At 40.7% G+C, this 14,879-nt stretch overlaps 2 protein-coding genes across 3 annotated transcripts; both read right to left on the reverse strand.

Moving 5' to 3' along the window:
- Positions 1 to 211: 211 nt before the first annotated feature.
- LOC115581250 (uncharacterized) lies at positions 212 to 11,027 on the reverse strand. 2 transcript variants are annotated; one of them, XM_030416182.1, is made up of 5 exons: positions 11,010 to 11,027; positions 5,103 to 5,344; positions 3,050 to 3,159; positions 2,739 to 2,957; positions 212 to 490 (listed from the first exon to the last, which is right to left on the reverse strand). In XM_030416182.1, the coding sequence occupies exons 2-5, from the start codon at positions 5,303 to 5,305 to the stop codon at positions 348 to 350; spliced, it is 675 nt and encodes a 224-aa protein (XP_030272042.1). In that variant the 5' UTR covers positions 5,306 to 5,344; positions 11,010 to 11,027; the 3' UTR covers positions 212 to 347. The 2 variants fall into 2 exon arrangements, with proteins under 2 accessions (XP_030272042.1, XP_030272041.1); XM_030416181.1 differs by lacking the exon at positions 11,010 to 11,027 and having other exon boundaries at positions 5,103 to 5,494.
- Positions 11,028 to 11,779: 752 nt separating this feature from the next.
- Positions 11,780 to 14,707, reverse strand: rpl35 (ribosomal protein L35). Its single transcript, XM_030418438.1, has 4 exons — positions 14,574 to 14,707; positions 13,914 to 14,050; positions 12,993 to 13,074; positions 11,780 to 11,974 (listed from the first exon to the last, which is right to left on the reverse strand). The coding sequence occupies exons 1-4, from the start codon at positions 14,574 to 14,576 to the stop codon at positions 11,825 to 11,827; spliced, it is 372 nt and encodes a 123-aa protein (XP_030274298.1). The 5' UTR covers positions 14,577 to 14,707; the 3' UTR covers positions 11,780 to 11,824.
- Positions 14,708 to 14,879: the final 172 nt, after the last annotated feature.

Raw genomic sequence — 14,879 nt, forward strand, 5'->3', positions numbered from 1 at the left:
TGAGCCATCTACAGACAGATCATCAATTCTCAGTTTCCTTATCAGTACGTCTGATCAAAATAAATATAGGATTTACACCTTTTTGGTGATTATTCTGTCTTTCAAAGGTCTTAATAGATAATGTGTGACAAATATTTTTAATGTTTATACATTTATTAAAAATATGGACATACATTTTTTTTAATAAATGATCCAAAAACATACACACACACACACACACACACACACACACACATGCACGTACACGCGCGCATGCACGCACGCACACACACACACACATGCACACACACACTGACACACACACACACTCTGAGACTTCTTGCAGTGTTCCAGAGGTGTGCAGCTGCTCATCTATCACAGTGTGTCATGCCTGTATAGTGTCTTGTAGGCCTTCTCTCTGCACAGAGGTAGCAGATCATACACCACACGCTGTGCTCCGGAGAGATCTGGACTCCACTGCTGCTCCGGAAAGGCCTCAGAGCACAGGAGCCTGTCGGCACAGTGGAGGATGGATGAAAGTCAGGTAGAAATGAAATCTGACTAACCCTATCAACCCCAACAACATGACTCAGAAAAAAGGCTAGTCTTATTAAATTTGAATTGAAGAAATCCAGCAAAAATAAGGAATGAATATGATTAAGTCTTACTGAGTCTTTTTTCCAAAGTTGGAGTGCCATCCGTGGTTGGTTTGAGGCAAAGCATATAGTCAAATGTGAGACAGAAGGGTTGTAAAGCAACACGTTGGTCCATGAAAAGGTGTGTCAAAAAGGACACACATTTACACAAAATATGCTCTAGAAGTATTCAGAGCCGTTCCCTAAATGTTCTAGAAGGAACTTTTATCTGGTTATGAAACAGTCTCTATCTCATATTGATGCCTCTATATGATCTACATAAGCACATGAGACCATCAGAGGATTGGTCATTTCTTTATGGTTATTCTTAATGTCTGTCAGCAGGTTGGATTTATACCTACCCTGGTTAATTCTTTATGGCAGGGTGCAGAAGATGAGCTCAGGAGTCTGACAGTCTGAGGAAGGTTAAAGATCTGCATAGCCACAACTACATTACATTACCATCCTGCAAACAGATGTGTTAAAAAAAAAAAACTTTGAAACTCAGTTGTGTCTATCTTTCACTCGCTTCCAAAATAAATACATGTGCTAGCCAGATTAAGATTTTTACCACAGGAGGAGGTGGAGCACGATTAATTAAAGTTCCTTGTAGCTGTTTTAAATAAAGTAGCCACACAACACACTACGTTTAAAAATACTCAAGTAAAACACCTGAACAGCACATTTCAATAACTTGGAATAATTAATTGCCCTTGTCTTGTTGTTTGTTTTGAATAAGCTGAAAGACTGTGTATGTGGACTGACCTTCTATGTACTATTCTATGATAATATTCTATTCTATTTTACTTTCTATGGATGTCATTCATGGATGCAAGTTCATTTTAAACTTTCCCTTGATGTTTTTTCAGGAGTTGTTCCAAATTGTTAGTAATCATGATGATCAATCCTCAGTGGCAAGGCACTTTAAAAACCAGTGAACTAGTGAACATTACACAGGCACTGTTGGAGGCACGTATAGGGCAGGTTGTGGTCACCTGTTAACCCAACGTGTGAATATTTATAATCAAATTGCCAGAATACATGCTGAATGAGGCCGTCTACCCCGAAATGTCCATGTGGAGATCTTAAAAACCTAAAAAGTGCTATCCTCTTCTTTCTTTCTTTATCTTAAAATACAAAACAATCAGTACAAGAATCCAGCACTCAGTCTTCAAGGTCTAATCTTGAGTTGAGTGCATTGCGTTTTCTTTAGGGGTAATTCCACCAATTTTCCACATAAAAGTGTGTTTACAGGTCTTGGGGAGTACCGCTTCTTCCAAGAAGCCAGCAGAGGAAGCTGCGTGTCACCTGATAAATGGCCTCTAGTGATGTCACTCAGTGGTTCAGTTGCATTGTGGGTAATGTATGCACCAGGTGACATCTATGGTTCTGCTGTAACAATTTGCTTTAGTCAAGTACAACAGTACTAAGCAACTTAGCCACTGAATGACATCACTGGAGGCAATTTATCAGATGACATGCAGCTTCCTCTGGTGGTGAATTTTATGTTGTAGAACAAAACCTGAAAATACCTTAAACCTGGAGTAACCACAGACCTAACTTTAGACATTTAACTGAAAACACATTCAAACAACTCCTAGGCTTTGAGACAAGGTAACCAGAAAAGTGCTTACTGATTTCCTAGTTTAAGGAGTACCATCTACACCATTCTATGCAGTAGTAAACTTTAAGGTTTAATTGCAATTAAAGCACATCTTAAATCTTTAATATCACTTGCTCATTCGTGGTCCCAGAAGGAGACATTTTTAACTTGGTGTATGCATGTTGTGTTCTGTAACACCATCCTGAAGACTGGTGTTTTTAGCTTTTAGTTAAGTTTGTATTTATGTCCGGTGCCTTACTTCTTTATGTAAAACACTTTGTAACCCACTGCTCCTGAAAGGTGCTCTATAAATACAGACGCCTCCTTACATTTTTAACTCTGGTGAGAGTCTAAACGCAGTAAAGCCTTCTATGGAGTCCATGGTAGTCCAACAATATGCAGTTGTGTAGTTTACCTTAGAGTTATTGACTGTAGATAACTGGAAACGCATTCATGCTACCCTCATTTTTACACTTTGCTTTAGTGGCATTATCTTGGGTAAATATTATAAAAAGCATTACCGAGGATGAAGTATGCAGCAACACTGAGGGAGAGGATGATGAGGAAGATGGTGCCTAGACCCAGATCTCCCATTGCACAGGCATTTGGACAAGCACAGGGGCTCTCCACCCAGATCTGCAGGGGCTCCTCAGCGCTGAGGCTCTGGTCCCGGATGAAAGAAGCCGACTGATTTGGATTACAGTGGTAATGTACTACTGTCAGTGGCTGCTCGTCATGAGCTGGAAGGAAAACAAGAATCATCAGGTCATCACACTGCAGTGACAAAAGATCAGTGGCATGAATTTTGTTTAATGTTTGTGTTTTAGCTCACAAAAGTATGAGACAGACAGCATCTTCAGGGTGTCATTGTAGTAGAATTCATTCCCTTCATGTCTCCCATAGCTGATATATCGGCTAATGTCTCTGTTGAACCTCTGATACCTATTGAAATAGCAAAATATCACATAGCAAGAACATGTTTAAGACATCTGTCAGAGGAGTAAAGCGGACAGATAGGAACATTCTGATAAATCTTTATTAAAGAATGAAGTTGAATATATGCTGATGAAAATGTGTTTATTAAACACTCAATGCTGACTTCAATCTAAAAAACACGCCGTTGTCATTTTCCCAAACATTTGTTAATGCCAGGGGCCCAACTGTTTCTTTATTGATTGGAAATAAACACTGTGTGTAAATTTGGAGAGCAATCAACTACAGTCAGCTTAGTTTCTTTATTGCAGAGAGTTAAATACTCCGCAGGAGTCTCGACATTTTCAGATTGTGTGCTTGGGCGCCTCTTAGTGGCCACTGCCCTTCAACAGCTGCTGAGTTTTAAGGAATGAAATAAAGACATCTCAATTAAACACACTGTAAGGAACCCTTAACTGGATATGAAACAGTCTCAAATACTACTGATTCCTCTTTATGAACTAAATAAGAAAACAATACCATCAATGAGAAGATTGGCCATTTTCTGCATTGTAATTATAGTTAATTTTAATGCCTCAATCTTCTGGTGGAGTGCTGAGGACGAACTGATGAGTCTCACAGCTTGATGACAGACACAGTGTAAGTTCTTTCAGCAGTTTTGAATGAAAGTAAAATTATGTAAATGTTTTACCTGAAAAAACAGCTTCAACATAATTGATGATGTGTGCATTTCTGACTGAAAGACAACATCTTCTGCCTCCATGTATGCAGTCACTACAATATGTTGGCTTTATGTTTGTGTGTATTTCAAGACATTTAAATTTGTGGAAAAAAAACTGGGGGGAAAAAAAACATTAAAAAAACATTTTAAAATGTGTCTAATCATCCAAACAATTCATGACCCCCTGGTGAAGACCTCTGATCTAAAGAGTGTCTTGAGTCATAATGACTCGAGTGTGCATCCATGGTCAAAAAAAAGAAAAAAGAAGAACAGATTCAAAATCTTGACTGCAACAGCACATTCACAGTCAGCGCACACAAACTGCTAGTTCAACAGGTCAGCGTGTTTGTTAACATATCCAATCAGAGAGAGGAGTTTAAAGGCATTGACCTCTAGAAACAACAGAAAAATAATAGCTAGGTAAACGTACAAAAAGACTAATGCAGCTGTTAAAACAACAGGTAGGTGATACGGGAGTATGACGTGGGAGTATGTTTTACTCCCATTGTTGTGTATCCAGGTTTGATATGTTATCTTATTATAAGCTCAATCTTTTTTCGTAACCAATGAAACATATTTTTGACTTAATACAACACATACAAACACTCACTAGGGCACCAAATGTGTTCATCTGCAGCTAAAAAGTCCCCAATAAATGCCCTATTTCCTCCTGCTAGATCAGATTTTGATAAAAACTACAGTTCAATTGCTCTTTTAAATAAAAAAAAAAAAGGGGGGGGGGCAATATATTTGTGACCAAATGTTTAATCCTTGATTTAAACTTAAGTAGGACCAAATGAGCTCGGAGTCACATAGTATAGAGTCAGAAAGCATCAAGAGACAGAAGAACACATTGTTGGTTTTGGTCTTTCATCATGCATATTTTTGACAATAACAGAATATTGCCAGCCTCATCCTATAAGTTAGCAGTTTAATAAACATGTTTATTCAGGACCTGAATATGGATGTCAAGATGTCCCACCTGTTTGCAAAGCACTGTGCATTACTTCTCTAGCAGAGAAGGGGACATGAAGACATGCAAATTGAAGGTAATAGTGTGGCTGTATGTCTGCACAGCTGTATGTCTGCACAGCTGTATGTCTGCACAGCCGTATGTAAAATCCTGATAAAGCAAATATGTCCAACAATGTTTTGCTTCATTGGAAAGGCTGAAAAAGTGACTACATGGTCACACATTGTGAATCTCAACAATGAGTGCTGTCTACTTTACCTGACAATAAGGCATGCAGCAATATTGGTACAGTCAGCTCCAGTCAGGTCCTCTGGCAGTGAGAAAGGCTGGCAGGGGCTGAAGGTCAGGAGGATCTCTGCACTGATTGGCATGTTCTCTGCTGACATAGGCTTCAGACGTCCCAGGAAACCGTCCGCATCTCCCATAGCTTTCAGGTTGATCACACCGCTCCCATCCTTCATGATGCATTTGCAGGGGTTTACTTTGAAGCATCCTGGCCTCTTGGGATGAGGGGAGCGAGCCGAGGAAAACATGATAAAACCAACCGAGAGCGCGAGTAAGACATTTTGAAGGCTCATGGTGACAGTGAGCACCAGTGCAGAGGACAGTGGCACACTGTGTGTTGTTGGGTAACTACAGAGCGACTAACAGCATGGTGATGGTAGGAAAGTAATTAGAATAAAGGTGATTTGTCACACCAGGCATTCCTATGCTGGCTGTGTTCAGGTCAGTGTCTTTCCCAATGCAGCAAAACACAGGCGTACAACTGTAGCAGCCTGCATTAGAGGCCCAGGTGGATGGATTTTATTCCTGGAATAACATGATTTGAGTGGGAAATAATAATGTAGGTGAACTCAATCTTTTTTTAATGCTCTCTAATTTTCTATTCAAATGTAATAATGTGAGCCTACATTGCCCAGAATGCAATTTAACAGCTGAGGAACATCGCTGGAGGTTGTTTATCAGATGACATGCTGATTACAACAGGCTTTATGCTACTTTTTCACATATACAGTAGTATCTGCCCCTTCACCCATTTACTCATGTTGCAGTTGCATCCTGTCCACCCACATTTACTTTGCTCTTAAAGCAAAACTCTCGCCAAAAAGCAACCAAGGCTTTATTTGAGATTGAATATGAGTCAAACCTTCGTGTGAAAGCATAATTACGACGAAAGAGGCACTTTTAAGATTTACCGTAGTTTTGGTTTTGGGCACGTTAATTTTGAACGGGAGTGCATGGGGCAAGACATGCTAGCATCAAAATCACTATTTTTAAAACAGTAAGAAGTCTCGACACAACATGAAACTTTGCTCGTAGCATCACCAGGGTCTCTACACATGAACAAGAGCATTGAGAACATTGTTTGTGTACACAGAGTTTATGAAAAAGAAGGTTTTTGAACTACTCACGTTAGCTGCTGCGTTGTGTTGAGCCTTCTTAGTGTTCTAAAAATAGCGATTTTGATGCTAGCATGTCTTGCCGTTTTAATATTACTATTACTCCACAGGAAATTGATACAATTATGTTCTTTATATAGCAATATGTGTGAACCTATATTCTCACTCATTGTTTTTTTACTTAAAGCAGAGGTCATGATAAAAGGGTGTGTGGCTCTTTCATGGCAGTCCCAGGATGTTAATGTTACCACCTTTGTTTTCATACAGTATGTTTGCACTACATAAGATGAGGGTGTGATGCCCTCCTCTGGCAGGCTGTTGAACAGACTAGTGGCTGTAATTTGATTTGTAAGAATCCACCGCTCCCAGATCAACACAACCAATCAGAGCCATGGGGAGTGTCTGAGAAATGTCAATCACTCTGCTGCATATGCTGCTGGCAGCTCCCCTCCCTCAGGCAGGTGCAGTACCTGCTCTTACCTGATCAGATATGTTCAAGCTCAAACTGTAAACAATGGCGGAGAAAAGACCACAACAGAACCGAAAAATGCCCCACCATTGTCCACGTCAAAGAGAAGAAATAAGAAGACTGACGATGAAAAGCAGTGTAAAAACAAAGAATTGGACCGAGCCAGAGAGAAAACTACTGGTTAGCAAAAGTGTCTGACAGTTATAATGTTAGTTTGTGTTCAGGATGCTCTGAAGTGGTTTAGAGAAATAATGTTACTCATGCTTCAGAAAGGCAGCATGGCAAAAATGTTGCACTGGGTGTGGCAGTTTAACTGGTGATCATTTTAACTGGTGAGGGTCCCAGATGTGCTTGAGGTGTGGTTTGAGAATCCTGTCTCGAGAAGGGTCCTCAGCCCTGTCCGCTAACCAGGAAAAACATTCCGATCGCACTGCTTATCGATCCAAGTCATGTATTTGTGTAATTCATTTTAACGTGGCTTGAACACCACTATTCCACATGGAGATGCCGAAGTGAAAAGGTGACTCCTCACCAGAAGTTAGGGCAGACGTCAGCAACCTTTACCATCAAAAAAGACATTTTGTCCCCCATCCCTGGCCCCAAAAATCTGACCGGAGGCGCAAAACACATTTGTGTTTTAAAATGAAGGTAACACAGCCCAGAAGTTTAACTTAACCTATCAAGAGTATTAATAGGCCTAAATGAGCATTTATTTAAATTTTCACATGATGCCGCAACGGTGCAGTGGCCTTACTTACAGTATAAGGTTCTTGAATTGTGAATTTCCATGATGCCATGTTTTGGTACATTTATGTCATAAAAGAATGAGCAGGGGCAGGGTAGTAGCCTTTAAAACTCACACACACACATCACATCTTTGTAGGTTTAGAAGTCAGTTGGACAGTGATACAGAGGTTAGGATAGGATTCAAGTTATTTAAGATGGATCCCAAACTGGTACAGGAGGTGTTGGACCTCAGTGGCTGTAAGTATCCTGATGGTTTGACCTTAAAGGAGTGTTTTATTATCAGGAGAGCAGACACCTTCAAGATAAATGGTAGGGATCTATGTTCTATCACCCCTCGAACACAACAATCATCTGCTATGGTTCAACTCCCTACAAAACTAACACTATACCACTGAAACATCAGATGGGGACCTGCACTATATTTGCAGGAGAGGTTCCACTGCAGTCATTTTCGGTGGGCACTGTGGAGTGGAAAAGACCCACAGTGCCATCACCTGCAGATACTATTAGACAGGAATGTTGCAAGACGTCCGCAAATGGGTAAGTTGGTATCCTCAGACTCTTGTGTTGATACATCATGTGATGTTCACACACACTTTGTCAGCAGCACCGAGATCCTCCCAGTGGCATTGGCAGGTAGTGGCACAAGAGTGGCAACCTGTGGCATGTCCGTGTGGCAACCTGTGGCATGTCCGTGGCATCTACTGGCACCTGGCATTGGCAGGTAGTGGCATCACAGTGGCAGTCTGTGGCAACCTGTGCCATGTCCGTGGCATCTCTACTTGTTTACACATTTTAATGTGTAATGTGTAATTTTAAAGTTTTGCACAATATCTCTTTGTTTTGCACTTCTTAATATGATCTAAATATATATTAATATCTGTTCCATAACATAAATGTGAATGTAAAACATTGTACATATTGTACTATTCCTATTTTCATATTTAGTATTTATATGTTATATTATATTATATTTTTTCCCTGTGTTTATATTATTCTTGCATTTTCTAACTGCCGAGCGGTTGCCAGTAGCTACCACTGACATGCCACAGGTTGCCACTACCTGCCGATGCCACTGAAAGGATCTTGCTGTCTTTCTTAATAATAACCATCTGCCACAGTCCTGCCCTGGAGTGTAATTTTGCAAATGTAGTAGGGGCTGTCTGTGGATGTAACACTGAACTAATGTGTCCATTAATCACAAATTTGACTATTTGGTCTCTTCCATGTTGTTCGCTGTCCCCAATGTCAGACCAAGAGGGCAAACATAAAAGAAACCGTGATGGCAGACTGTCAGCTCTCAAGCACATCACTGATCACGTTCCCATGTCCTATTGTCATTCCCTCAGGTGACAGGGTGCATCTTGAGCTTGTTGGGATGGACTTGGTGGGTAGACTTACACTTACAGGTGGTGGCAACTAGGGCTGCACTATTCTGGAAAAAATGTGAATCACGATTTTTTTGCTTAGAATTGAGGTCACGATTCTCTGGCACGATTTTTTTCACAAAATGTTTATTGCACTGATGAACTTGAACAAAAAAAACAAAAAAAACATTGTCTCTGCCAAAGCAATGTTTTTTTGTTTTGTTGAAGTTCTATCATTGATGAGAAATGATTTTTACAAAAGTTAAAAAAAATAAATAAATAAATTACTCTCCAAGATGATAGGGCATCCTTTATTAATCCCTCATTAATCCCTCATGTTGTACGGTGTTTATTAGGGCCGTATCCTTGGCTAGGTGATATGTGATAGCTGCTGTGGCCGCTTTCTAAAGGGGCATTCAGACCGAACGCGCGAATGGAGCGGCAACTCTACATTGAAAATCAATGTAAATGGCGCGATGACACGCGATGACAGCGCGAATGGAGCGTCTGGCGCGGCGCGAATGAACCCCTTTGTCTAACAGTTTGGGGTAATTAACATACAGATACATTACGTTAATGCTGACATATAAACGGTTGATCGCAACTTAGGGTTTTATTTAAATTTTAAAGGCGTTATTCCTATTTAAAGTGTTTGGTAGATAGTTTTGTTTGTTGTAATGATTTATTATTGTTATTATAATTGAAATTGCCTCTTTCTTAAAACATCCTTAATGACATGGCAGCCGCGGATCGAGTCAGAACTGCAGACCCAGTTGATGGAGGATGTGGTGGACAGAGGAGACTGGACCCCCAAACACCCTGAGTACCGACCCAGATGATGTCCCACTGACACCATCCAGCCCAGCAGCACTGCAGGGACTCCTGCTCAGCCTGTTACTGTACATCACCTGTGACTGTTTTAATATTGTTTTTAAAATAATTGTTTTTGTTAATAGTGAATAATAATCTGTAAATAGTTATTTATTTATTATAAAAGAAAACAATAAATCCCTTGCTGTCCCTGAAAAGTAGCACTTGATGCTGTTTGCTGTTATAAATTGTACTTACGCTGTAAATACTGAATGGCAGTGATGTGCACACCATACCCCCCCCCCCCGTGGCCCAATTGTTGAAAAACACGCGCTAAAGTGCCCTCCTGAGAGCCAAGACGCGCGCTAAAGTGCCCTCCTGAGAGCCAAAACACGCGCTAAAGTGCCCTCCTGAGAGCCAAAACACGCGCTAAAGTGCCCTCCTGAGAGCCAAGACGCGCGCTAAAGTGCCATCCTGAGAGCCAAAACACGCGCTAAAGTGCCCTCCTGAGAGCCAAAACACGCGCTAAAGTGCCCTCCTGAGAGCCAAAAAAGCGTGCCAAAGTGCCCTCTTGGTTGGCAAAACACACTAAACTGCCCCCTTGGCTGGTTAGAACATGATAAACTGCCCTCTTGGGAGCCAAAACACGTGCTAAAGTGCCCTCTTGGGAGCAAAACATGTGCTAAAGTGCCCTCTTGGGAGCTAAAACGCGCGCTAACGTGCCCTTCTTTTCGCCCCTGCCCTTCAAAAAGTCTGCGCACGCCACTGCTGAATGGAATAGACAACGTGCAACAATAGAACATTACAACAATATTTAATTTAATGAATTATATAAAATGAACAATTATGAACAAATAATATACAAAGAACCTATACATTAACTAAATAACAACAGCTATAATGTAAGGAATGTCCTCTGGAGCAGAGAAGCCTCATGTCCTCCTCCTCCTCTCTGTTTGCTCCCTAAAACACAATGAAATGTAAAAGACGTTTTGTGTTACGTCAACAGACAAAAGAGATCTAATACGGCAAAAAAAAATATATAATCATCATCGAGGATAATAATATCCTAATTATCGAGGATAATCCTAAACTGGGCTCTTTATTCAATTCTAACGTTTAACTAGACTTTACAGTGTTACGGTCTGAAATGAAGCAGCCTGATCTAAATCTGTTCATCTTGGTCCATTTATGTACATGAAGTAAAGATAGTCTCTAACATCTCCACAGTCACAATAAGATATAAAATACAAGTCAACCTCTGAACATCTAACGTTTGAAAGTGAAGGCTTTTAAGGCTTTACTTCCAAAGGGATCAAGCTGAGCATTACCAACGTATTTGAACTGAAATGTGGAGGTTATATATACTTACATTTAAATACGAGATCTGCGCCACATATTTATTTATTTATTTATTTATTCTCTTCGGTCGCGCGATGAATCTTGGGATATGTGAGACCACGATGTGTAGTAGCGGTGCACACTCGAAAAACAGGTAAAAAGAGTGCGAATTTGTGGGGTGCATTATGAGAACACTTTGAATTGGGACACCCTTCGCCGCGGAATAGTGACGTAATCGCACTTCAAATGCGCAATCGAAGTGTGCAGACCCTGAATTGAGACGCAGCTACAGACACCAGCCTGCCAAAAGCTCCAAGACCTGCAAAAGAAATCCATCCACATGGGCCTCTAATGCAGGCTACTACAGTTGTACGCCTGTGTTTTGCTGCATTGGAAAGACACTGACCTGAGCACAGCCAGCATAGGAATAACTGGTATGATAAATCAACTTTATTCTAATTCCTTTCCTACCATCACCATGTTGTTAGTTGCTCCGGAGCCTGAATTTCTTCTCCAAAACTACATGGGGCCCCTTCTAATGAAGAGGCACATTTATTCATTTACCCAAATTTCTAGACTGAATATAGTGCTTTATATACCAGTCTGGCACGGCTTTGCCATAATAAGTATGTCTGAGCTTCAAAGATTAAAGATCTTACAACAGCTGAAACAAAACTGAGTGTACATGACAACCTATTGTTATTGATCATATACGCTTTGAAAAAAGGAAATTAAGTGATTGGTTCAAGTGATAACAGGGTGCAAGCATGATGTCCGTGGGGGGAAAAAAAAAACAAGCAATTCTGGTCTTTTACACAGATTTTATTTTGTCAATAGAAAAAGCCTCTAAGCTTTAACTGCAAATTTGCGGATGGAGTAGAGGAGGTCTTTCCTCTGCTGTTTCTTGGTGCGCAGACTCTCTTCGTGCTTGTTGAGTTGGCGGCGCAGAGCTCTGGTCTTCTTGGGTCTCAGATCCAGGGGCTTGTACTTCTTACCCTGAAAGAAATTAACTTTCAGTAGAGCTGGAAAAAAACCCTCAGTTACATGCATTTTAACAGAAATACTACAGAACGATAACTGGTAAGTAAAGGACAGGAGAGAGTAAATCTGCTGCATTTAAGATGTGGAAAGGTTCCACATTTGGCTAAGTATCATTGTACTTAAAACTATCCGTGGACCCAGGAGGATGGCTGTGCTTTAGGGCACGGCTAACCGGGATCCAAACAAATTTAGTTGTGTGGTTGCATGCATTTTGTTTTCTCAATGTAGTAAGCACAATGCAAGGCTTTAGATGCATACAATTAAATATTCTGCTGTCACTTAATGTAACGCTAAATAAAAACACTTGTGTGGGTAGCCAGCGTCGGGACACATGAAATGTGATGCATAAGGAGAAGATTACTGTCACTTTCACCATGCTTATATCAATTGCAATTCGAAACTGTAAAGACATTCCTCTGTATATGATGTGACATCATCTGAACCTTTATCTGACTTGGGTCAGAGCAGGCAGCCCTATGAGCTTTTTCAGAGATTTACACATTAGTCATGTCATTTATCAAATTGTGTGGCACTATTATCCATCTCTTCTGTTTCAAGTGCCCAAACAGTAGTACATAATGGTCAAATTTTCCCTTGTAGGCATTTCCCTGAACGGTGCTTTAGCGTTATCCAATCATGCGTACCTGCCATCTTAGTCTACTTGTACATGATGTAGGAAAAAAATATATACATTAAGATTTGCAACGCAAGTGACCATTCCATTTGAAATGTCTTCATAACAATTTTTGCCATCCATGTAAACACTCATTGATAATGAGGATCACTCAGGTCATCTCAAGTCTCAGTCTTTTGGTAAGCAGTTGTGAATGCATCAGCAAAATCATCAGCTCACAAATATCATCTTTGACTAGAGAACCAAGAGGAAAAGCTCAAGTCCCAAGCAGACGTGACTGAGTTCAGTGAGAAGATTACAATTCAATTCATACAATTCATTGCAGCTGGTTGCTCTCACCTTGTAGAACTTCCTCAGGTTCTCCTTCTGTGTCTGGTTGATTACAGTCAGGACTCTTGCGATGGATTTTCGGACAACGCGGCTGCAATGTACAAACAAAGTCAAATCCTATTACACAGTTTACTGTACTGGTGAATTAGCCTCAATGTAGGTGTACAGAAATTATACGACATCACCATATGGGGGGGCACCAACAGCCACTGTTCTACAGTCGAGTAGGTGATCTGCACATGTAACTAGACTGGTCTGTATATCATTAAAATTCTGACCATGAATTTCTCCTCCAAAACGAGATGGCGCCCCTTTAATGAAGACGCTAAATAGACACCTTTCTAGGCTGAATGGTGATTTACATACCAGTCTGGCACAGCTCGAAGATATTAAGGATGTTTGAGTATTACATAATGCAGAGGAAGCACATTCTAAAAATTGCAATAGAAGTGACCACTTGATTCAACATGTCTTCGTTACAATTATTGCCATCCATGTTAACACTTATTAATGAGGATCACTCAGGTCATCTCAAGTCTCAGTCTTTTGGTAAGCAGTTGTGAATGCATCAGCAAAATCAGCTCACAAATATCATCTTTGACTAGAGAACCAAAGTTTAGCATATCAAAACACATGCATTAGTGGCAAATTTGTACACTTCTGATTATCTTACATAAACCATTTACAAGTATTTTTGATGTACTTCCACTGTAAAATAGTCAGTTCATGCCATTAGTAGAGCCTCTAGCCTCCTGGCTCGTATACGTTACTACTGATGAACCAGGCTGTGGTGGTCTGTGCCCTAAAGACACCCGTTTGTGTCGTGATATTTACGACATCCCGTCAAAACTGGGCCAACCAAGTCCAGACGTTAGAAATGTGCTGACATGCGTCACTTTACATCACTTTAACACTTCACACAATACGTACATCTTTGACAGCTTGGAAGCAGCTCCTCCGGTAACCTTGGCCACACGGAGCTGGGACAGTTCATTTTTCAGGTCGTCCAGCTGCTTGAGCAGCTCCTCCTTCTTCTTGCCCCGCAGATCTCTTGCCTTGATCTTGGCCTGGCCCCCGTCAAAAGAGAAATAATTTTAAGTGATGGCACCATAAGCATAAAATAATCCGTCTCGGGCGGCATCCGCTTAAGATACGGCAGCTCTGCTTAGCTTCGCGACACGAGTCAGCCAAGCGAACACAACGCGTTAAAATAGGCTTATATTATTATTGACACCATTCGTCTGCTCAACATAACATGGCTAATTCAAGCTATCTGCTACCAGTATTCACGATAATACCTTATCCGTGCATGAAACCTTCGCAAACTTGAGCGTTTTCTTTTAGCTAGGCCATCTGTAGCCTGCCATATTTTCATTAGCTTACGGTTAGCATTTCTGGATAGCGACAACGGTCGGTGCCAGCGCTCCATAATATCACATTTTCTACTGTTCTAGTAACAGCAAACTTATCGCCACACGGAATACCAACTACACAGGAAGCTTGTGTGTCCGAATAACACACATTTTAGAGGGTATAGTTGAGATAAAGGGGGGAAAACTCAAAACTGATGGACGAGCGGCAGCTCCTCACCATGTTCCTTCTCGCAGCCCCGTTGGAAAGGCCGGACACACCGCGTGCTCAGAAAAAGTAGCTTCCGGAGAATTTCTTCTTCGTTGGTTTGGCTTTCACTTTGACCACATGCCAACAGCGCCACTACATTTTGTGATACTTCTAGTGAATTAAAACGTTTCTAATGGTAAATTAAATAAACCGGATATGCATTACAATGTATGTAGAATATTCTCTGCTATCAAATGTTTTTATCAAAACTAAAAATATAAAAGTTTGCTGATAATTCTAATTTAAGAAAAAAATTGTGGATTATGAATAACTGCA

This window comes from Sparus aurata, chromosome 5 (genome assembly GCF_900880675.1).
Source record: "Sparus aurata chromosome 5, fSpaAur1.1, whole genome shotgun sequence".
Lineage (NCBI taxonomy): Eukaryota > Metazoa > Chordata > Actinopteri > Spariformes > Sparidae > Sparus > Sparus aurata.